The 23,849-nt window shown below is 38.3% G+C and overlaps 1 protein-coding gene across 3 annotated transcripts in view; it reads left to right on the forward strand.

Annotated features, from left to right (window-relative positions):
* Positions 1–715: 715 nt before the first annotated feature.
* pusl1 (pseudouridine synthase like 1) overlaps positions 716–23,849 on the forward strand; it is a 34,766-nt gene continuing 11,632 nt past the window's right edge. The window contains exons 1-5 of one of the 3 annotated variants that reach the window (XR_005129289.1): positions 721–1,094; positions 1,185–1,242; positions 4,373–4,560; positions 15,394–15,543; positions 18,708–18,878. Coding sequence is in view for 2 of the 3 variants with exons in the window: in XM_037532386.1 (XP_037388283.1) it covers positions 1,036–1,094; positions 1,185–1,242; positions 4,373–4,560; positions 15,394–15,543; positions 18,708–18,878 (626 nt within the window). In the remaining variant the exon portion in view is untranslated. Of the gene's footprint in view, positions 1,095–1,184; positions 1,243–4,372; positions 4,561–15,393; positions 15,544–18,707; positions 18,879–23,849 lie in introns of all 3 variants that reach the window. The other 2 variants (XM_037532386.1, XM_017683130.2) reach the window with 2 other exon arrangements.

Consider the following 23,849-nt stretch of genomic DNA (forward strand, 5'->3'; position numbering starts at 1 on the left):
ACAGCAAAATTGCAGTGTGTCAGTTTCACGGTGTGTTAATATATCTGTTTAATCCTGGTTCTGAGAGCTACCAAGCTGAAGGTTTCAGTTCCAGTATATGTAGTGCTGACATGAAAATGCCACTGAGGACCTTCAATACCTGGATCAAGTGCGTTAGATTACAGTTGGGGTCTCCAGGACCAGGATTGGGCCCCTGGATTAAGGTATTTAATACTTGTCCTGGTCTCCAAATTAGTAGGCTATAGTGGGCACACAGTCTAGACTGTGACTTTAAGATGGTAAATTAGTGAATATTTATATTTTCCGAAGGATTTTTGACTCTATATAATGAATATCCGTACGAGTTAATTTCACACGTCCAGTCGAAGCGTCACAGCGTATTCCCCACCCGTATCCCGACAGGTCCCGCCTCATAACGCTTTGATTGGCTGGGAGCCTCGCGTCTTTTGCGCTCAGATTGGCTAGTTGTTAACAGCTGCCCGCCGAATCAGCCAATCGGAGTGCAGGTTCCGGAATACGGGTGGAAAAAGGCAGGGGTCCTGGCTGCTGAAAGCCGTGAAAGCTGTCTATTCGTTTAAGGTGTTCGCTACCTTAAGAAATGCCGTTTGTTTTGACCTCCGTATTCTTATATATTTTAAATAGTAATTAATTAAATGAGCATATGAAACATTCGGTGCCTCATTAATGCGTGTCTGGCACAATACATTCTGTAGACTTAACACAAAGACGCCGGAAACACGTCTTTTCTGTACAGGCACTGCAGTAACACCAGAGGCGGCGTGCATGCTGCTCTCCAGCTAGTTCATTGAGCCGGGAGTACACAACATTCACGGAGAAGCGGAATGCATTGCGTGTTGGAGATGTTGGGTTTTTAAGTGTGATTTAAAACAGACAGAGACCTTGTTTTATTGGATTTGAGCTGCTGGTCTTGTGGAGTTTAAATTTATTAGGTCATGTTCTTTGCTAGACTTTTCCATTCTCGGTATATTTCAACTAATAGCCTAACTCCCACATCTGGTTCAAAATCAGGCGATTATGCAGCAGAACAGAGCTCGTTACCTCATCTTTTTTCAGTACCTCGGGTCCAAATACAGGTCTGTCAGCGTATTTCCCACGTTTTAGATACCCGTTTTGAAGTTTAATACCACACACAGTATTTATGCTTCCCTCCACTTTCCTTGTAGTGGTGTGATGAAGTCTCCAGCCCACCAGCCAGCGGAGGGTGTCCAGAATCACTTAGAGGTCAGTTTGAAAGTGTTTAGGCTCAAACATGTTCAGCAAGTTTAGTCTGCATTTACTGTTCCTGTTGACAAGGCAAAATCTGCTCGTCACATGCTTGTCATTCTGCATAGGACTGAGCCCCTAGGATGTGGTTGTTTTACAGCTCTTAATTCCCTTTTTTCTGCATCCAGAATGACCAATGAATAAATGGCTTACAACATCTGCAGTCTTCTCCATCCACTGCCATTATGCATAAATGACCAATTCTTCTGGAATGAGAAAACCTCTGATGGTTACATGCATATGCAAAGCTTTTCCTGTTGGCAGGGCAGTTGGCTCTTTCATGTGGTCTCTTGGCTGGTCTTCAAGTTTGTGTGAGGCACAGAGGCAATGCTTAGACAAACGTGCTAAGCTGTGGGACAGAAATGTCAGAAATGTGCAGACAACCTCAAAGAATAGAACTAAATCCCCACAGCATATGCATCGTCATATGAAGACGGAAAGGAATTGTGTTATACCAGGGCCGAATTGGGTCTGTGGTGCAGGACCATTTGGGCACAGAATGCTGGCATACTGAATGTAGAGGATGATTACAGAAATCTTATTTGCTCAACAAAGTCTTGGGCTGTAGAGATAAAAGCTGATTATAAATGCGCAGAATGAGACCTCTGCAAGCTTTAGTAATCAGTAGCTCTTAAACGTAACAGTCTGTGGATGTTCTCATTGAGAGAATCCATGTTCTCTTTGAGTTAAATGCCAGCAAGACAGAAGCCAAGTATCTATTCAGAGAGAGGGATCAGATATACAGAGTTGTATCCTGATTTCGTATTCTGAAAATTAATGTAACAGACAGGCGAACATCTGTTTGGATTTTAATACAGGAGTCAGTTTGAAATTGCTGTACTTTTACTTTGTTTTTCTATGTTCTTATGAACTGTGCATGTTAAGTTCATGAGCTGGGCTGTGGTTATTACCTTGTGTTTGTCAGCTTTGCTGAGTTATGCTGCGTTTGAGTGGTGTTGGAAATGAGAAAATACAGATTTTCCCACTTGTAAGTTGCACTTGTTCCACCACCAAAATAGTGCTTACAAGTGGGAAGCGGAGGATTCTGGATGATACACAAGTTTATGAGATGTGATGTATCTGCGAGTAATGCCAAAAATATACTTGATGAGATATATGTGCTTTTTAATACAGTAAAGAAAAGGAGGATACATGTCCACCAGACCTACATGCTTTCTTTTTCTGTATGGTGGGCGTATCTTTGAAAAAGCAGAGAATGCAGAGAAGTCTTTAGTTTTTACTAGTTAAATGTCTAGTGTGTACAACCTGCTGATGCTTCACCTACAAACTTGTTCATGCATAGCAACTGTTGTAAGGTCAAGCAGGCTTTACAGTATATTAGCAAAAATCCCTTTCAGTTTAATGAGAAATTAAAGCAGTTAAACTATAAACTACAAACTTATAAAACACGTTAATGATTTTGATTCGACCACCACAATGCTTTGAGTTACATAATGTTTAAAATGCTGTGCTGAGTTGCACTAAGTTGTTCATCATCGAAACCAGGCAGGTTAAAAACACTGACAATTTGCTACCTACAGTAGATTCATTATACGACAAAAACATCCAAACACAATCCAAGCTGACAGTGTGATCTGCCAAAGCTTACAAAATAAATAACATTTGAAATTAACAACACTCCAAATTTAGATACTTTCACAAAAGATTGAGTTAAATGGAATTTGTACAGGTTGTCCAGCCTTGAACAGTTGCTATACCAGAAGGCATTTGTGGGCGAAGCATTAATTTGGTCAAATTGTATTTCTGTCATTCTTTTCAGCAGCATGTAGTGTTTTCTTATTGGACAGTACTCAAATCCTGGTTTACCCCAGGAATAAAACAGCATGTCTGTCCTTTAAATGCAATATGGTGAAAAGGTCATTGCAGAGATCTGGCCTCAGTCAATCAATAAATCTACATTTATTATAACTCAAGGTATATTGAGGGCGACCCTCGTTTACAATTTAGCCAGGCCTATATAGAGCCTAACACAATTAGCGAGACAAAATTAGAGTGTAAAACATATCAAAGCAAAAGAAAAAACAATAGTAATAAAAAAGAATTATTGTAATAATAATAATAGTAACTTTTAAAGGGTGAGTGTTGGTGTGAATGTGTATGTCTGTCTGTCTGCCCTACAATGGACTGGTGACCTGTCCAGGGTGTATCCTGCCTTCTGCCCTATGACCGCTGGGATAGACTCCAGCATCCCCCCACAACCCTAAAGGGAAAAGTGGCTTAGAAAATGTGTGTCTGTGTGTGTGTGTGTATTTTAAGAAGGAAAAAAAATCTACTCAGAATACACTGATGAAATTGCAAAAATAAAATAATAAATGAAGACTCAAATAAGGATAACATAGTAGAAAAGCTGGTAATAAAACAAATAAAAGATTGGAAAATATAAAACAACAGCCAAGCTGTAATTTAAAAGTATATGTTGATAAAATCAATAGAAGAATGGTAAGTATAAAATAAAACATACAAAAAGTTAACTAGAATTAAATAGAAAAATTGCAGACTGAGTGGAGGTGGTTAGAGGTTAAAAGGTTAACATGTTTGTGTGACACCAGCAAGCGAGGCTTTAGGTTTTCCTGTAATAAATTCCACTGGTGCACTGCAGCTAAAAGCAGATTTTCCCATTTTAGTATGAACGCTTGACACCAGGGGGGTGAGCCAGTCACTGGAACAAGTCTGATAAATTGCATTATTTATTTTGAGAATTTCCGTGATGTTTGATGGTATTTGATGTAAGTGCTCTGCAGATAAAAAGTCCTTGTGCCTCTTAATGCACAGCCAGAGATGACCAGCCAACCTTTTCATGCAGTATACAGTGACCGGTATTGTAGGGGTCACCAGTAATAAATTTTAAAGCAGAGATGTATTCAGAGTCTAAAGAGTAGTTGCAGATGCATATCTGTCTTTCAGTGGCTTTGTGTTTAGATTTTCAGCTGTCTTAGAACCACTTAAAGAACATGACTTATTTTATTTTTGTTAAAGTCCCCAAGGTACCCCATTATGCACTCCCATGCATTGGCAGTTTCTACATTAGATTTGTGTCAAATTACTCCATTGTTGTTTTTCCCATCAGAACGCAGTGCGAAGGCTAAAGCCACTAAATGAGGTATCAGTGTCTATCTCCAGTCGAACGGACACGGGTGTGCATGCTCTCTGTAACTCTGCACACCTGGACATCCTGCGGAAAGCAGACAAACCACCCTTCGCTGAAAAAGTCCTGACTGAGGCCTTAAACTTCTTTTTAAAACCAGAGCCCATCAGGTAAGAAATGGATGAATTTGCTATTCTAAGAGCAATGATACTAAAACTCAGATGCTCTCTTATGATACAAATCATATTCCACCCACACCGAATCTAGTCTATATTCAGAAGACCATAGCAACACATATGACTGTACTTCTCAATTATTTAGTAAAATTAGGTGTGTTGCTAAACACTAAACTGTGTGGTGCTGCAGCCCAGCAGGATTAGAGCTTGAGGTTGCAGGTTTATGGTTTTCCTTGCTTAAGGTGCACAAATCTTCATTATCTTCTACTGTGTTATTTTCCTCTGAAGTCTACTTATAACATTTGTGTGGGTTTGTGTACCAAGTGTACCAGTCATAATTGATTTTTTACATGGCCAACCTCTCTTTATTCCTTAGGTTTAAACAGGCTGTCTTTGTTACAGTGCCTTTAAGAACTGTTCGTTTCCCTGTGTTGTGCCTAATTTAAAAAGCAGTCCAGGCTGAAACACTTCTTATAAGTTCAGTGTGAATGGGCAGGGCTAAACTGATGTGTATATGTAAACACATTGGGGTTTGTGACATCTGCACTTTTTGCAGCTCATTTTCGAAATATGGATGGTCTGGGGAGTGAACCGTACATTTTGAAACTTTAAGAATGTGTATGTACTACACTGAACTCTTTTACTTTGAAAAAGTGAGGAAAATTCAGTTGTTCATGGGTGCTTTAAGTGCTTGCTTGGAATGGCATTAGCTGATATTTTTAACCAAATTTTATAGTGTCTCACAAAAGTAAGTACACCTCTCACATTTCTGCAGATATTTTATTATATCTTTTCACGGGACAACCACTATAGAAATGAAACTCGGATATAACTTAAAGTAGTCAGTGTACAGCTTGTATAGCAGTATAGATTTACTGTCCTCTGAAAATAACTCAAGACACAGCCATTAATGACTAAATAGCTGGCAACACAAGTGAGTACACCTCACAGTGAACATGTCCAAATTGTACCCAATTGTGTCTTTGTCCCTCCCTGGTGTCATGTGACTCATTAGAGTGACAAGGTTCCAGGTGTGAATGGCCTTGCCAGGGTCGACCAAAGAAGTTCAGTCCACATGTTCAGTGTCATATGCAGAATTTGGCTTCAAAAAATAGATGCATGAGTGCTGCCAGCATTGCTGCAGAGGTTGAAGAAGAGGAAGGTCAGCCTGTGAGTGCTCAAACCATACGCCGTACAATGGCTGTCGTCCCAGAAGGAAGCCTCTTCTGAAGCTGATGCATGAGAAAGCCTGCAAACAGTTTGCTGAAGACAAGCAGTCCAAGAACATGGATTACTGGAACCATGTCCTGTGGTCTGATGAGACCAAGATAAACTGGTGAGGAGTACCAAGACAGCTGTCTCTTGCCTACAGTCAAGCATGGTGGTGGTAGCATTATGGTCTGGAGCTGTATGAGTGCTGCCGGCACTGAGAAGCTGCAGTTCATTGAGGGAAACATGAATTCCAACATGTACTGTGACATTCTGAACCACAGCATGATCCTCTCCCTTCGGAAACTGCTCCGCATGGCAGTTTTCCAAAACAATAATGACCCCAAACACACCTGCAAGATGACAGCTGCCTTGCTGAAGGTAAAGGTGATGGACTGGCCAAGTATGTCTCCAGACCTAAACCCAATTGAGCACCTGTGAGGCATCCTCAAGTGGAAGGAGGAGGAGCACAAGGTGTCTAACATCCACCAGCTCCATGATGTCATCATGGAGGAGAGGAAAAGGATTTCAGTAGCAACCTGTACAGCTCTGGTGAATTCCATGCCCAATAGGGTTCAGGCGGTGCTAGATAATAATGATGGTCACACAAAATATTGACATTTTGAACATAATTTGGACATGTTCACTGTGAGGTGTACTGACTTGTGTTGCCAGCTATTTAGACATGAATGGCTGTGTGTCGAGTTGTTTTCAGAGGACAGTAAATCTATACTGCTATACAAGCTGTACACTGATGACTTTAAGTTATATCCGAGTTTCATTTCTATAGTGTTGTCCCATGAAAAGATATAATAAAATATTTGCAGAAATGTGGTGTACTCACTTTTGTGAGATACTGTAGCTAATTTTCACCTTTTTAGGGGGCATAAATATCCTATTAATATATAACATTATGAACTCAAGCTGTGACCTAACAAGCAACTTCTTTCTCAGCTGTTATCATCAAATAAATCCTTTTATTTGTTTATTTAATGCAATTGCAAAATCTTTAGAGCAATGTAAAAAATGTTATGAAATAATCTCATTAACATGCAAAGCCTCTTCCACCCATGCAAGACCTTTCCACCCATGCAGTTCATACTTAGCATCTCCAAAACATCAAGAGTAATCCTATGACATGGTAATAAATGATGACCCATTTAAGCTTGTTGGTCCTTTTTTTGATGGTACTTCTCAAATGAAAAAGGTGTCTTTTGTTCTCTATTCAGAATTCAGAGAATGTTCAGCCTTTTTTGTGCTGATGTATGATTTCCAGTGTATTCTTTTCAAGGTGTGGCTCGTAAAGAGCTGTTACTTTTAATCACTGTTTGGTAGTTTTCTGCCTACTTTTCTACAAAGCACTAAAGCTAAATTTAGACACGCTCATGTCAGCTTCTCTCTCTTGCTTTTTCTCTCTCTATCTTTACCCCCCCCCCCTCCTTCTTGGATCTTGGATCCTGATCTTACCGTCTTACCATCTCCTGAAAATATGCTGCTGTCAAGCAGTGTTAAGATTAGATGGTATATTTATGCAGTCTATTTTCCTGAGTTGAAAGCTTTCAAGCATGAATTTCATTTTAAATAAGAGAAATGTCTCTGGCAATTAGTTCTTATGGGTATTTCTTTTATATGTCTATAAAATTATATTAATTATATATATTTTTTCTGATAGTTTTTTGCTTATTGGCGAGCCTCTGCCCATCTTTGCTTCTGAGAGACTCTGCCTCTCTAAAATGCTTTTTTTTATGTCTAGATGATAGCTAGTTTCAAATTGCTCCTCCAGCTGTTTTTTTTATTACCGCGTACTTTTCCAGCCTTTTGTTGCCTGTCCCAACTTTTCTGTGATGCAATGCTGCCTTCAAGTTCTAAATTAGTTCATGTTTTTCATGAAATGGAAAAATGGGTCACTTTCAACATCAGATATGTGTTCTATGTTCTATTGTGAATAAAATATGGGTATATGAGATCATATATGATTGCATTCTGTTTTTATCTACATTTTATTTGCATTTTAAACAGCATCCCAAGTGGAATTGTGTTTGTATGTAATTAAACTAACTTAGTCTTTTTAAAACAGTAGATCATACCTTCTCAATCCTTAATGAATCTGCAGTCATTGGTTGACCGCTTGCATGCATATTAGAACTTTTTCTCTTCTTACTGTAAGAAACAGAGCCTGGCACACCCTTTAATATGCATATTTGCCACATTTTGTAAAGTATAAATTGATACCAAATGTAGTGGCAGTTTATGTGATATGGGCCATTCTACTGAATTAATTCAGAAAAAAAAACTATTTCAAGAAAAGAGTTCTGTATTCAGACCTGATTTTGTTATGATCTATTTAAACCCAAGGCATTGATTGAAATAGTAATAAGCTATATATATATTCAAAATCATCATTTATTGGGTACTTTCTGTTAGAAAAAGAAAGACATTACACGAAATGGTTACAAACATGCTGCCTGATGCCTGTTAAGAGGTCGATTATCGATAGTTCTAAAATAAGATTTTGGCAGAGAGGTACATTCTAGGTGTTGTAAGGCAAAATAGTTCTAAAAGACAATGTATTTTTTCAGATTTATTACTGTTATTGCCATTATTAACATGAAAAGTTGAACTCAGAAGACATGTTGATTCATTGGTCATTTTAGATAGAAGATAAAGTGTATGTATTTGCGTCTCAGACATGGCAACCCCTGGTTTCACCACTAGTGTGTGGAAATCTGAGTCTGTAATGAAACATTTCACATCAAACTCAATGACTTTGTTTACATGTCAATAATTGAATTATGCAGACTTTTTGGGGAAATTGGTCTATTTTGCCTTCAAGAGAACTGGTAGATTGCTAATATAGTCAATATTGACAGCCCTAGTTTTATCAAAAGACATGACAATTTGAGTTGTAGTAATCATTTATATTATACTATATATATATAAATCAGGAAAAAAATCACTTGTAGCAGTATGCAGTGGAACATATTTTATAACATTTTATTATTTGAAAGTAGCTGAGGGGCATGGATAGGTTTTCGTGTTGGATGAGCAAAGAGGCTTCTTTAGATGGTGGTGGATGGTGATGAGAACTCATTTTTTCCTTACAGGTGAACAATGTGTCAACCTGTTAGCTTGCTGGAGAAATATATTTGCACTGTTTTTGTACCTACAGCATTAGATAGAGCAACCTAGCCTAGCTTGTTGCCCTTTTAGTCACATCTTTTACAACGTGTTTTAGCAATGATCTCACGTTAAGGCACTCCTGTATCATCGTTGCAAAGTGTATAATAGAGTATGCTTACTTGCAAATGCAAATAGACTGGCCACATTTTACGGTTCTGTTAAAAGTGAAGATGAGCATTTCACTGAACTATTTGGCTGTATATTTTTCCATCTTTCTGTGATAAAATAGGATGAATACCCAAACAGTTCCTTCTAGAAAAACCAACATATCCCAGCATGCCTGGTCACCAGCAGAAATCAGCATATCATCGCTGTCCAAAAAACACCTTTGTCTCTATTTTTTGTTGATTTTTATTTAATACATCATTTGAACATGGTAGCTGTCTTTTGCATAATGAAAAAATGATGGATAGACCGGTAGAAATACTCCAAAACTACTTGAAATAAAACCTCTTTTCAACATTTTACATTAAAAATTAAGTTTTTGCCTTCTCTATTTTACCTTACTATTTTGGAGGTACTTGTTTTTCTGTGGACAGTGATGATATGCTGTCTTTTGGATGCTAATATACTTGTCAGTTGGCATACTTTTTTGTTTATTTAAGAGACATTCAAGCAAGTCGGATATTCTCAGAAAATGTTTTTTTTTTTTTTAGTTTTAAGTATATAAACCCAAATATTTCAGACGTTTAATTAATTTTGTGGCCATATTTTGCTTCATAGTCTTCTCGTAACTTCCTAGTACTGCTGTGTTCTGACTGAAGTTGTACTTGCTGCCATGAGCACGGGGCGCACATGCCAGCTCAGCTAATGTTTAATTCAGCTTTCCTGTTAGCAGCAATTACCAATGGCTAGTAAATGATTAATACCAACCGAGGGATTCCTCTGTACCACATTCGAGTTCTGCGCCTCTGACTGCCCAGAGTGGGACAGGGGAGTATTTTAGGTGGTTACTGGTCAGGGGTGGTATCCCAACATGGAGCTACAGCCTCAGAGAGGTGATGTCAGAGTCTTAAAGGAGGATGCCATACAAATCCCAAAATGTAACATGTCATTACTTGCTGTGAAGTCAGTTTGGAGGAATTTAGCAGACTTTCTCCCGACATTCTGTAGCTCAGTAAAATGAGCTAAGAGTGAATTAATGATCGCATGCTTACAGGGCTTCGTGATGTTGGTGAAGCAAGTGGATGGCCTCCCTAATGGCACCCCACATTGTAAAATATGAGATTTGTAGCAAAAATTTCCATACACCTCAAGTACTGACATTTCTTAAAGGGCCTGTGTCCTCTTATGTACCTTCCAGATCCATTTGTGACATAAGCTTTTTTGTACTTACTAATTTATACATGAACACAACCTCTTAGAATAAAACTGGCTGAATTGTTTGCTGTGATTTTAAGACAAATAGATGCAGATGATGTCTGTTTGATTATCTGTCTACACTTCATATAACCTCAACATGAATGTACGGCTAAATTGCTCTAGGCTGAATGAGCTAAAAGATGATGACCACTAATAGATGACGCAATATAATAACGTTGATTAGCTCATAACACCGTTCTGGGTTGTGTTAGACTGATAGTGAATAGTTGGTTCTCGTAATTGACATGCTGGGTTTGGGAGAAATGAGCAAATGTGAAAACCTGAGTGACTTTATTATAGCCAGATGGGGGTCGGAACATCTCTGAAACAGCAACATTCATGGAGTGCTCCTGGTCAGCAATAGTGAGTACTTACCAGCAGTGGTCTGAGGTGGGACAAACCACAAAGCTCATCAATGGCGAGAACAACAAAGCCTATCCCATCTGGTCTGAAGGTACTGGATGGGTTTCTGTTGCACAAGTCACAAAAATCTTTAATTATGGGGTTGAATGTGTCACACACTGCATAGTCTGCTGTGTATAGGGCTTCTTAGCTTCAGACCAGCCATAGTGCCCATGTTAACCCCTGTCCGTCATTAAGTGCCATATGTACAATATGCATGTGAGTGTCAGAACTGGAACTTGAAGAAATGGAAGAAGGTCACTTGGTCTAATGAGTTCCACTGTTGTTTACACCACATGGACAGCCATTCACCTGGAGAGCGGATGGTACCAGGGTGCACTATGGGAAGAAGACAAGCTGGTGGGGGTGGTGTGAAGCACTGGGCAATTTTCTACTGGGAAACCCTGTGTCCAGGCATTCACGGGGATGGCATTTTGACATTACCTAAATAAGTTGTGGACCCCTTCATGGCGATGGTATTCCCTAATGGCAGTGCCCTGCCACACTACACACATTGTTCAGGAATGGTTTGAGGAACATGACAAAGAGTTCAAGTTGTTGTCCTAGCCTCCAAATTCCCTAAATCTCTGTTTGATCGAGCATCTGTGGGATGTGCTCGAAAAACAAATCTAATCTATTGTGGCACCACCTTGCAACATACTCAACTTAAAGGATCTGTTGTTAACATTTTGCTGCCAGATATCACAGGGCTCCTTCAGAGGTCTTGTAAAGTCTACGCCTTGGCAGGTCAGAACCATTTTGGCAGCACATTTCGGACCAAAACCACATTAGTCTGGTGGTCATAATGTTTCGGCTCTTTGGTATATTTGCTAATGTGTTGATCTTTGTGAAATCACAAAAAAAGTTAAAATTGGTTGTTTTTTGCAGCCTTGCGTCCATATACAGAGCTTATGGAATGGAAAGTGAACAGTTCATTTTTACAGAATATTTTAACAATGTTTACATTCAAAATCAGTATATCTTAATTATTAAACAATTAAATAAAATAAATATAAAATCAGTGGTAAATGTTTCTGTTAAATGGGCCTCTTAAATTAGGCATTGGAGTTATACCTCAAGCAATTGACCTTTTTATTTATCCTACAACATTAGCTGAAATGAACTTTTTCAGCAGGACAGTGCCTAGGCATGCTGGCTGAAGACCTTCAAATTGTTCTTTATGCTTAGAAAACAACATAAAATTACAGGTTTTGTGAGAATTTCTCCTTTAACTGAACTGTAGTAAAAACTAACCAAGGCTTATGCTGATGCATATGCAGTTTATTTTCAGCGAATTAGATTGAGTTGTATGGAAGCTCTCCAGCAGCATCTGGGTAGAAGGGCATTTGGGCCAGTGGGCTGTTAGCCTCTCAGCTGACCCTTCAAATCTTAAGTGCTCACAGGGTCTAAAGGAGTATTAAACTTTAATGATGCTTGTTTGTGTTCGGGCCAAGTTTATTTGACTGTTTTTAGGTGACAAGACTTGGTGGAACTTTAGTGTAGACTAAGGATAGCTGCGGTTCAAAACGACTGCACATTTTTAATGGGCTCAGTCAAGCTCAAAATTAGCAGAATGATTGTGAGATGACAGTTAAACCAGATAAATCACCGGAAGCATCTGTATATTTGGCATTAGCAGATTTACTGGCACCTCACCATTTAGTTTAATCAGAGGTAGAAAGCCTTTCAGATGATGATGCTGTATGAAAGCACTCCAATTTCAGTCAAGTAGGTGGCCGCAATGTCAACAAGCTTTGCAGCTTTTGAACATGCTCTCAATTAGCATCTCTTCATTCAGACTGTCATTGCTTTCAATAGATTATGGTCAGTGGAAATCCCATAGAGGGTAATAATAGCTATCGTGAGACTTGACCCCCTTTACTCCTTTGTCATGATTGGGATTGTGTGGAGGGTCTAGTGCCATGGTGATAGACATGTCCTTTCTTAAGACCTCATGGGATTGTGTTGTATAAATGTTTAATGTAGAGTGAAAGCTGTTGTGTGGCTCCGTATAAGGCCCATGGGGCCTCAGGGCTGGATGGCCAACAGCTTTTAATAATGTCCAGATCATGTTATCTCAGACATCATGTTTCCTCAGAAAAATTAAAACAAAACAACTGTGATGATCGTAGCTCATGCAATAGAGTGTAGCAAAAACTATACTAAATATCCAAAAATTTTGTAGACACCTGTTCATCTAATGTATCTTCTGAAATCGAGGTTTCAAAATTTGTACCCCCTTGGTTGCAATAACAGCTTCTACTCTTCTGCGAAAGCTTTACAGTATGTGTTGGAGCATTGTTGTTAGGATTTGATTGCGTTCAGCCAAAAGAGCATCATTTAGGTCAGCATCTGATGTTGAATGCTACTCATCGCAAAGGTATTAGGTGGTGCTCAGTCACTCCAGAGACCACAGCTCTATGGGTTTACAGCCCAGTGCTGCCCTGGCATTGGACATGGTGTCTTTAGTCTCCTGTGCAGATGCTGCAGAACATCCCATTCTAATGGCAGTGCTTTTCTATGGAGATTATACAAACTATGTGCAATTGAACACCTGTATCAGCAGTGGGTGCATCTTAAAGCAGTTGAACTTCCTTATTAGAAGAGGTGTCTGGATACTTTTGGACAAAGCTTTAAAGCTATCTTCCATCTGAATATGATTCCAGCTGAACCCTACTTAATCACTGCAAGTGACACTGATTAGCTAGATTAGAAGTTTGGGAGCACAGTGGAGATGAATGTTCAATTGAATAGGCACGCAAAAGACCTCCAAGTAATAAATAAATAGATCTAGCTGTCAGACTCAATAATTATTTGTTTACCCCAGAATTCAAAATATTCTTGCTTGATTTGAGCAGAGTCTGTGTCTGCTGATCAATAATGCCGTCTCTTATAAGGACTGCATTTCATTCACATGGAGAACTGGAGCGTGCTTTGAAAAGCCCATTAGCACTATGCTGAAACCTCTCATTCTTCTGAACAGCTTTCTGTGATTTATTATAGACTTTTAAGTCAGAATGTTTTCTCATGATTTAATGTTTCCCAGTGAATCTATACATCCTTATTTTTGTGATGTAAAACCAGGGTTATGTAAAAGTCAGGGTAAAAATCTTGCAGCTAGGAACACTCATTGGAAATCAATTTTGTAACCCCCAGGACACTTTTGAATTTATTACAGTAGTAAGTCATTTTATCTAACTGTTCCTTGCAAAAAAGGCTCTTTCAGTTTGCCGGGTGATCTCCTGTGCACAGCCCTGATTCACAGGTCATTTCACTGGTTTTCTGTGGAATGAGGTTTGGGCCATTCTAAGACATTGATCTCCCTTTTTGAAACCATTCCTTGGTTGCCTTGGATGTGGGATTTGCATTATTATCTTGTTGGAAGGTAAAATTCGCCTTCGTCTTCAGCTTTCTGACAGAAGCCAGCAGGTTTTGTGCCAAAATATCTTGATCCTTTGACACCATCTATCTTGGCTAGAAACCCTGTCCCATCAGATTTTCTAACCACTTACTTCCAGCATACTTTACAGTAGGTATGGTGTTCTTTAGATGATGAACTGTGTTGTTGTTGCGCTAAAACTTCTCTTAACAAATATTATAGTTTTAGGTAAAAACAAAAATGCCATCCATTTTTCTTTTACAATCCTTAGACCAGGCATATGCAGAGTATGGTGTGTTGACAAGTACAAGATGTCCCAGAAATTCCTCCAGTTTTTAATGTTTCTGTAGACTTCTTGGCAGACTCCTTGATAAGTTTTCTTCTGGTCCTGTCATCAACTTTCTTGACCATGGCAATGCCCTGTGGTGCCACATTTTTTTACATATTAATGAGACTTTTCACAGTGATTAATGATCCATCCAGTGCTTTTGATATAATGTTATAGCATTCTCCTGGTCTGTAGCTTTTACAGTAAGATTCTTTAGATATTTTTTCAGGTCCTAATGGACCATAACTTTCCAAAAGGGATGTAACTGAGATGTGTTTACTAGAGATTTATATTTAATTATTTTTCCTAATAACTATCTGTTTTGTTTGTTTGTTTGTTGGTCTAAGGTCCCATTAAAGAAGGAACAATATCTGACATTATTTATCTTAATTGGATTTGTTTTACATCACAAAAAACGATTTTGGTGAGGATATGTAGGCCTTTCATATTCACTGTAGAATCTGACCTTACTTGCTTGTCTGAGTCAGGCTCCACAATATATACTTCTTAATAAATATCATGATCACATTATACAGCTCTTATACATTGCAATTGTTATTGCAGTTTTAGTGAATCAAGACATTCACATGATCCAAAAATGTTAATTTTATTTATAATTTAATTATTCTGCTATGAAGGTTTTATGTATATCACAACATAACAATGTACAATATAAGTTTTGTGCATGATGTGCAGCCTTAGTAGCATTAAATGAGTTGCTATATTGAATGAACTACAGCCTTATTTCCCCCACTAAATGCACCCTTTCTAATACTAGAATAGTATTTAATCTCTATTTGGGAATAGTTTTTCTGGATTATTTTTGTTTTATTCTCAAATATCTCAGTATTTATCACAGCCTAAAGTATCACAGTGTAACTTTCCACAATTTTATTCAACTGTTTCTTGCAGAATCATGCACATTTTGATACATATAAAAATTCTCCATTTATTCCCTTTGAAACAGAATCACAAGAGTCTATCGTGTGGCGAGTGACTTCCATGCACGCTATCGTGCCATATCAAGAACCTACGTGTATCGCCTGGCCACTGGAGTCTCTCATCACTCAGAAATGCCCATAATGGAGAAGGATCTGTGCTGGGCATTACGAGACACGTGAGTGTGTTCCCCCACCCCACCCCCTACACACAGCACGTGCTCTGCAGGCTTCAGAACCTAAAGCTTACCGATTCACTTGGAGCTGCTCCTACAGTGCATTGAATTTACTGGATTCAAATACAGTATATTGCCAGAAGTATTCGCTCGTCTGCCTTCACACGCATATGTGAGTGAGATCCCATTCTTAATCCATAGGATTTAATAGGGAGCTCACCCTTTACAGCTTCAACTCTTCTGCGAAGGCTTTTCACAAGGTTTAGGCATGTTTATGGGAATTTTTGACCATTCTTCCAGAAGCACATTTGTGAGGTCAGACACTGATGTTGGACGAGAATACCTGGCTCGCAGTCTCCGCTCTGTTTCATCCCAAAGGTGCTCTATCGGGTTGAGGTCAGGACTCTGTGCAGGCCAGTCAAGTTCTTCTTTGCCGGACTTGCTCATCCATGTCTTTATGGACCTTGCTTTGTGTACTGGTGTGCAGTCATGTTGGAACAAGAAGGGGCCGTCCCCAAACTGCTACCACAAAGTTGGGAGCACAAAATTGTCCAAAATCTCTTGATCTACTGACGCATTAAGAGTTTCTTTCACTGGAACTAATGGGCCGAGCCCAGCTCCTGAAAACAAGCCCACACCATAATCCCCCCTCCACCAAACTTTACACTTGGAACAGTGCAGTCAGACAATTACTGTTCTCCTGGCAACCACCAAACCCAGACTCATCCATCGGATTGCCAGACAGAGAGGCGTGATTCGTCACTCCAGAGAGCACGTCACCACTGCTCTAGAGTCCAGTGGCGGCTTTGCTTTACACCACTGCATTTGATGCTTTACATTGTGCTTGGTAATGTAAGGCTTGGATGCAGCTGCTCAGCAATGGAAACCCATTCCATGCAGCTCTCTACGCTGTGCTTGAGCTAATCTGAAGGCCACATGAAGTTTGGATATCTGTAGCGGTTGACTCTGCAGAAAGTTGGCGACCTCTGCGCACTATGCGCCTCAGCATCTGCTGACCCCTCTCTATCACTTTATGTGGCCTAAAATTTCATAGATGAGTTGCTGTCGTTCCCAATTGCTTACACTTTGTTATAATACCACTGGCAGTTGACTGTGGAATATTTAGTAGCGAGGAAATTTCACGACTGGACTTGTTGCACAGGTGGCATCTTATCATGGTACCACGCTGGAATTTACAGAGCTCCTGAGAGCGACCCATTCTTTCACAAATATTTGTAGAAGCAGTCTGCAGGCCTAGGTGCTTGGTTTTATACACCTGTGGCCATGGAAGTGATTGGAACACAGTTCCATAGTGTATGTGCATTATGTTCACATCAATAAAATGTACATCAATACAGTTGTATCTTTCAGTTCACTTACTTTTGGCAGTAATTGTGTTCATGTAATATATTTTATTCATGTTGAAATGGTGTACAAATTTAAATCCACTAAATCCAATACATTACTTTTTTCAGTGTACAACCCCAATTCCAATGAAGTTGGGACGTTGTGTAAAAGATAAATAAAAACAGAAGATGATGATTTGCAAATCCTGTTCAACCTATATTCAATTGAATACACTACAAAGACAAGATATTTAATGTTCAAACAGATTAACTTTATTGTTTTTTTGCAAATATTCACTCATTTTGAATTTGATGCCTGCAACACGTTCCAAAGAAGTTGGGACAGGGGCATGTTTACCACTGTGTTACTTGCAAAGTGAATATTTGCAAAAAACAATAAAGTTTATCCTTTTGAACATTAAATATCTTGTCTTTGTAGTGTATTCAATTGAATATAGGTTGAAAAGGACTTGAAAATCATCGTATTCTGTTTTTATTTATGTTTTACACAACATCCTACCTTCATTAGGTTGTATATTGTATTCTGCTGCTGAAGGCCTGTGCCGTTCAAACCCCAGGTCCCAACACATGAATTAGAACAGCAGACTTTGGCATCAAGAAGGAATGGCACATAAATTATAAACACATACAAGCAATAGCGAATTAGGGGCAAACAAAAAGATGTGGGTTATTCAGGCCGGTTCTGCCAAACTGAAAGAGTAGTGGAGATGGCTGAGAGATGTGGAGCGGGCTGAAAACAGTGATGGACTGGATTTACTTCAATCAAATGTGTACATTATTTCCACATGAATGAAGTCAACACAGTTATTGCCAAAAGTAAGTAAACCAAAAGACAAAGTAGTGTTGATGTTTTTCATTCATGTGGAAATATTGTATACATTTGAATCAAGTAAATTGCATGGATTTTCCTTGCAGTGTAGGACGAGGTATCTTCAGAGCATGACTGGGGAAAGCCTTTGTGCCATGGCTTGTCTCCGAGGGTGAAGTCTGAACATTTAATGCTGTTTTTTTCACCCTCTTTCACTTTTTGGGAGAAAGTAGGGCAAGATAAGCTGCAGGCTTACAGTGACGCATAACAGCACCCACTCATCTCTCTCTCTCTCTCTCTCTCTCTCTCTCTCTCTCTCTCTCTCTCTCTCTCTCTCTCTATCTCTATCTCTATCTCCCTCTCTCTCCCTCTCTCTCTCTCTCTCTCTCTCTATTTTTTTCTCTCTCCCTCCCTCTTTCTCTCCATACACAGACACATACTCCTCCGCCCTTTTGCTCATTCACAGTCGATATACTTCTGAGGAGCTCTTTCAATTTGCTTCTTTATTCTGGCTTTCTCTGTGTGTCCTGATTTGACTTAATAACGTTTAACACCCTCCCACTCATGATGAAGACATCAGCACCGAAACACATTTCAGCCTAATGCAGTAATATGCATGGTAATTAAAGCTCACACTGTACATTACACGTGATGCACAGCTGTCTCTAGGATAGCGCTTCTTTATGGCAATGCTGAAGTACTTCAGCACAACACAGTTTAATCAGGGATGCACTGAAATTTCAGCCACTGAAAATTGACTGACAGAGGCCTAGAATTATATTTCAGTTCTTTTCAACTAAAAGAGTAACAATGCAGAGGATTTTTTCTAGGATTAAATAGGCTTATAACCAGTGGGGACCCCTCAGGGGCCTTTGGAGAAGGCTTAATGGTTTCTGTGAAATAAAAAAAAAATCTGTAATTTGTAGTTCATTTTTATTAAATATAATCATTCTCTTTGTTGTATTTAAACTCTGTGGTTCTTTCTCTGGCAGGGAGCTGGACATCAGTGCCATGCAGGAGGCCGGCACTATTCTGAGTGGCACTCACGATTTCAGCACCTTCCGTGCCCTGAGCTCCGACACCCCTTTCAAAGACCCAGTGAAGACCATGGAGCTGGTGCAGGTGCAGCCAGGCCTTTCTTTCAGCCAGCGCCACTTCCACAGGTACACAGACAACATTCTACACTACTGTTTCACATAGTTTGTGATATTAATATTTTATTCAACAAAAACTTTTACAACAAAAAGAGAAATATGAAATATGGGATACCAAAAGGTATTTTTAGATATTCAATAAGCAGGCACAAATACTTCATTCACAGAAATAGAAAAATTTAAATTTGGGCAGGAAATAAGATTAAATAAATCACTACAGATTTGATAACACTTGATATGTAGAATACAGCAAAATAACAGGAGCAGAAATAAAAGTCCCTGGAATTTGTTGCCTTTAATGACCAACCATTCTGTTGTTAAGAATTTAGATTTTTTTCACATGATATAATAATTAATATGTTTATGTAATCCATTTTTATTTATTCTTATTTGATCACTATTTCAGCTTGACAGTTGTTACCTGAATTTTAGCTTTGGCCAAGGGCAGGGTGTGAAAAGTGGGGATCCTGTGGGTGCTGCAGCACTCCCTAATTTCATGAGTGCAACTGTCAAAAACAATAATAATTTGAGCCTAGCAAAAACACTTGCATGATTGTATCAGTGGTGAGTTTGTATTTATTTTTATTTTTATTTATGTATTTTCTAAATGGGCAGTAGCTGTCCACTGTTTAAGTTATTGCTGCATTTTTATTACAGCAAGCTGAATCTCTTCTCTCAACAACAGTTGACAGACTCAGGCTGAGGTTGAAAGATAGAAAGTGTAGGCTTTACAGAGATACAGGTCAGTTCTGAACCCCGAAAAAGCCTAATACCGTTTTTAAAATTAAACAAACTATCCAACATAATAATAATGTTTTATCAACTGTATCTCCCACCTTATCTCTAAGTTGATTTGCATGAAGTTTGTCCAGAATGAGAGAGCAGAGAGAGGATGAGCATCAGCAGTCTGATGGGTTAGTTTTATGTATATATTGTCATCTCTCGCCTTATTATAGTGTAGTTTGACACATTCTGTTTGATGAAAAGTATTTTAAAAAATTCAAATGGCAGGTAATTGAATTAATAAAAGAATGTTGTCATCGTCCATGTCACGTATATGCTGCTTAAAATTTCAGCCTTCCCAGTTTAAAACACTGTCCTGCATCCCTGGCCAAAGGTTTTCGTTTTGTTGCATCGTTAAAATACATATTATGCACTATAAGGCCAAAAGCATGTGGACACCTGACAATCACACCTATATGAGTTCCCCCACACCAAACTCATCAAACCATCAAGCCATGGAAACAGATTTTATGAACCACCTGATGCACAGTGCTTGTGTGGATGTTGCTTCTAGAGGCAGTGTGGAACTCTTTAATGAGTGATGCAGCAGAGGATATGTAATTTCTACATGCTACATGCTTCATTACTCAGCAGCACTGCTCTGTAAGTTGGTGTGGTCTACCGCTTTTTGGCTGAGCTGTTGTTTTTTCTAGATGCTTCCATTTCACAATAACAGGACTTACAGTTGACAAGGGCAGATCTAGCAGGGCAAAAATTTTACAAACTGATTTTTAGCAAAGGTGGCATCCTATGACAGGGTCACGTTTAAAGTCACTGAGCTCTTCAACCCATTTTGCTGCCAGTGTTTGTCTGTAGAAATTGCTGATGGCAATGGATGTGGCTGAAACTAATCTCAGTAATTCATAGGTGGCCACATACATTTGACTATGTAGTCAATGTTTTTAGGAATAAGTTATTAAATTATAAATAATACGTTGTATTTATCAATTTGTAGTAACTTCTTGTCAAGTTATCTGCCTCAAGTTTTTAACCATCATATGTTTAAACAAAAGGTGTACCATAGAGAAAATGTTGATTCTAAGTAGTGGTGTATTGGTATATTTTGGCTTGTACACATTTAGAGGCCAGATATTGAGTTAATGTGCTGAATGTCCCCTGGACTTGTGTTTACTTGTAGATTTTGGATCCCTGCACACTAAGACAAATATTTAGATTTGACTGATTCCATTTGAAAGCCTGATCCCTCTAGTTGAAAGTTCTGCCTGCGTGTGTCTGCAGCATATCAAGGTAGAATTAAATGCATGAGCTCACATGTGAGGTCACTGATTAAAAAAAGCTACTTCAGTATCTCATGGCCAAGATGTGGTGTTAAAATGTCTGTAGACTGAAGAAATAAAGGCCCAACATTAAGCGATGTTGCAAGGATGGCTGCTCAGTGATAAAGGCAACAGTGTTTGGATATTATTCAGTACTCCAAATTTTTATTGCCAAATCCCCTTTCAGCCCATTAAGTTTTAAGACCAAAAACATGTTCCACAATATGCTCTGTGGAAGAGAGAGAGGAGGCGAAGCAGGGGGCCAACCAGGACGCCTATGCAGTATGCTTATCAGAATCTTTATGATTTCCGTTGAATATCTTTCTTTAAGTGTAAATTCAACACAAATTGGTCTTGTTAATTAACTGAGTTGACTTAACCAGGTTAACCATTAAAAGCTGTAGCTTTCACTGGTGATAACAAAAACAATGTGATTTCATATTATTTCTGAATTCCATTGAGAATGCAGATTCTATACTTTCCACCAATTATTCAAACGTTTCCCATAATTTAAGGATTAAAGTGTAAACAAAGTCATTTAGAGTGATTTGATTAAGTGCTCTGTTCTAGAGAAACTAACCTAATCATAATTGTTCGCAGTGGTGCTGGCATCTAAAACCTAAAGTTACATCACAAAAAGTTATTTTTATTACATGAAATGGCTGTGGATATGCTGCCTATGCCTAATAATGGCAGAGAGATAGAGGCAGGGTGTTGTAAGGGAAAATAGTACCCAAAGAAAACTTATATTTACAGGTTTTACACAATTTTACCAATGTACTACACACACACACACACACACACATATACATATATGTGTGTATATATATATATATATATATATATATATATATATATATATATATATATGTATGTATGTATATGTGTGTGTGTGTGTGTGTGTGTGTGTATTAGTGTGTGTAGTATATTGATAAAATAGTGTAAAACCTGTAAATATAAGTTTATAAGTACTATATACTATTAGTAAGTAGTAATAATACAATATAATCAATATAATACAATACTATTATTATCAATAATGGACTCAAAAGCACATGTTGATTGATTTACAACTCATTCTGGATAGTAATAAAATAGCGTATTTGTGTTCTAGGCAAGGTAACTTCTGGTCTGTGTCATAGCCTGTTATAAAAAGAATATCTTAGGCATTAAGTGCAAACTTGAATGTATGAATACAGATTTGTGTATCGTATGTAATACAGATCACATGTAAATGTAATTAATAGCATGTATCTAACTATTTACTTAGTATGGTAAAATGGTTTTACTTTTCAAATGTAATGATGAAACAGCAATATAGAATTCTAGATTTATGAAGCTATGGTCACGTCTGACTGTCACCTTGCTATTTTCTTTAATGAGGTGGAGCAAAAATATGTGGTCTTGATGTGGCTTTGGAGGGTATCTATAGTTTGGTGAGCTATATTGCTGGCATTAGCTGGTTAACTAGGTTGCTTGCTTGTTTTTTGTAACCGTAAAACAACCAGAGATGTTAGGTAGGTGAGAAGCAGCGTATATGTGACATGCAGTATGATGTGCACAAAGATTTTCTTTTATAATCATACAGAACATGTCATAATGTGCTATAATTAGGCAAGAGATGGCAAAATATACATATAGCTTACCCATCAGACAGTTGATGCACATCCTCTCAGTTTACTTGTGGAGTCTTTATCAAAGTTATTGAGAATAAACTAGACTGTTGTGCACTTTTGAGGAGAAAATTAGGTTCATTTCAAGATGGCTTCAGACAGAGATGTTTACAGATCACCAGTTTGGTTTCTTCTTTCATAGAGAGCAGACTAGAGATGCATGGATACCACTTTTTCCCTTCCGATGCTGTTACCGATATGTGGTCCTTTAGTATTGGCCAGTGCTGAGTACCGATACCAATACTAAGTCTATCTAGCCTAACTCGCATATGAGCGCTGATATTTATACCATTACATTTTCAAAATATTTTATTTTGGTAAAATCTATGTTCTGCATCACACATAAAACACACTCAGTTTGGCTAGATGGCAATTACTTGTTGGATAATTTTTATTAAATGTATAATATGTTATATATAATATAATTATTTATAATATATTTATAAAACTTATTTTTGTTTATTTACTGTATGTACTTAGTATTTACTATATGTAATTAGTAATAAGAAGCATGTATAACAACGTAAATCAATGTAATGTATAATCCAAAATATCTTTATTGTGTAAAACAGTTAAAAACAGAACTTAACAGTATACTGATAAACTTTTTTTATACATTTTATATGTTTATACATCATTTATACATGAGCAGCTTATCTGGCTCAAAAATGTAGTTTCACATCCAGATTTCTCAAGTCATTTGTCTCATACATGCATCTTGTTCACTCGTGCTGCATCTCTGAGCGTCAGTTCTGTAAATATCACGTCATTCACGCTGTCAGTATTAGTATGTTCTTCTCACCAAATGCTGCCCTTACCGATTCTGCATGTATCGGTTTCCCCAATGCCCATACTGCGTTTAAATGCCAGTATTGGTGTCAGTGCAACACTTGTCCAGACGAAATAACAATCATAGAGAGTGTTATCACCTCAGCTCTGCTCTCTTGTTGTGGACTAACTTTATGCAAATGACCTGAGTGGCGACCAGTCAGATTGGTAATATGTGGCACAGCAACTCTGGGATTTAAATGCATACCAAGCAGGAGATGTAATGGTTATAAAAGACATTATAATGTTAGATTGTTTATTTTAGTTTATACAACAGTTAGTTCTGGCCATGCAAGATGATTGCTTCTAACCGTGCTGTTATTTCATCATAACATCACAGGATTTTCACATTATCACTCTGCTGAGACGCCATTGTTATGCAACGACTCTGACAGCTGTAGGAGAACTATAATTCGGTG

The sequence above is a fragment of the Pygocentrus nattereri genome, chromosome 21 (assembly GCF_015220715.1).
Source record: "Pygocentrus nattereri isolate fPygNat1 chromosome 21, fPygNat1.pri, whole genome shotgun sequence".
Classification (NCBI taxonomy): Eukaryota; Metazoa; Chordata; class Actinopteri; order Characiformes; family Serrasalmidae; genus Pygocentrus; species Pygocentrus nattereri.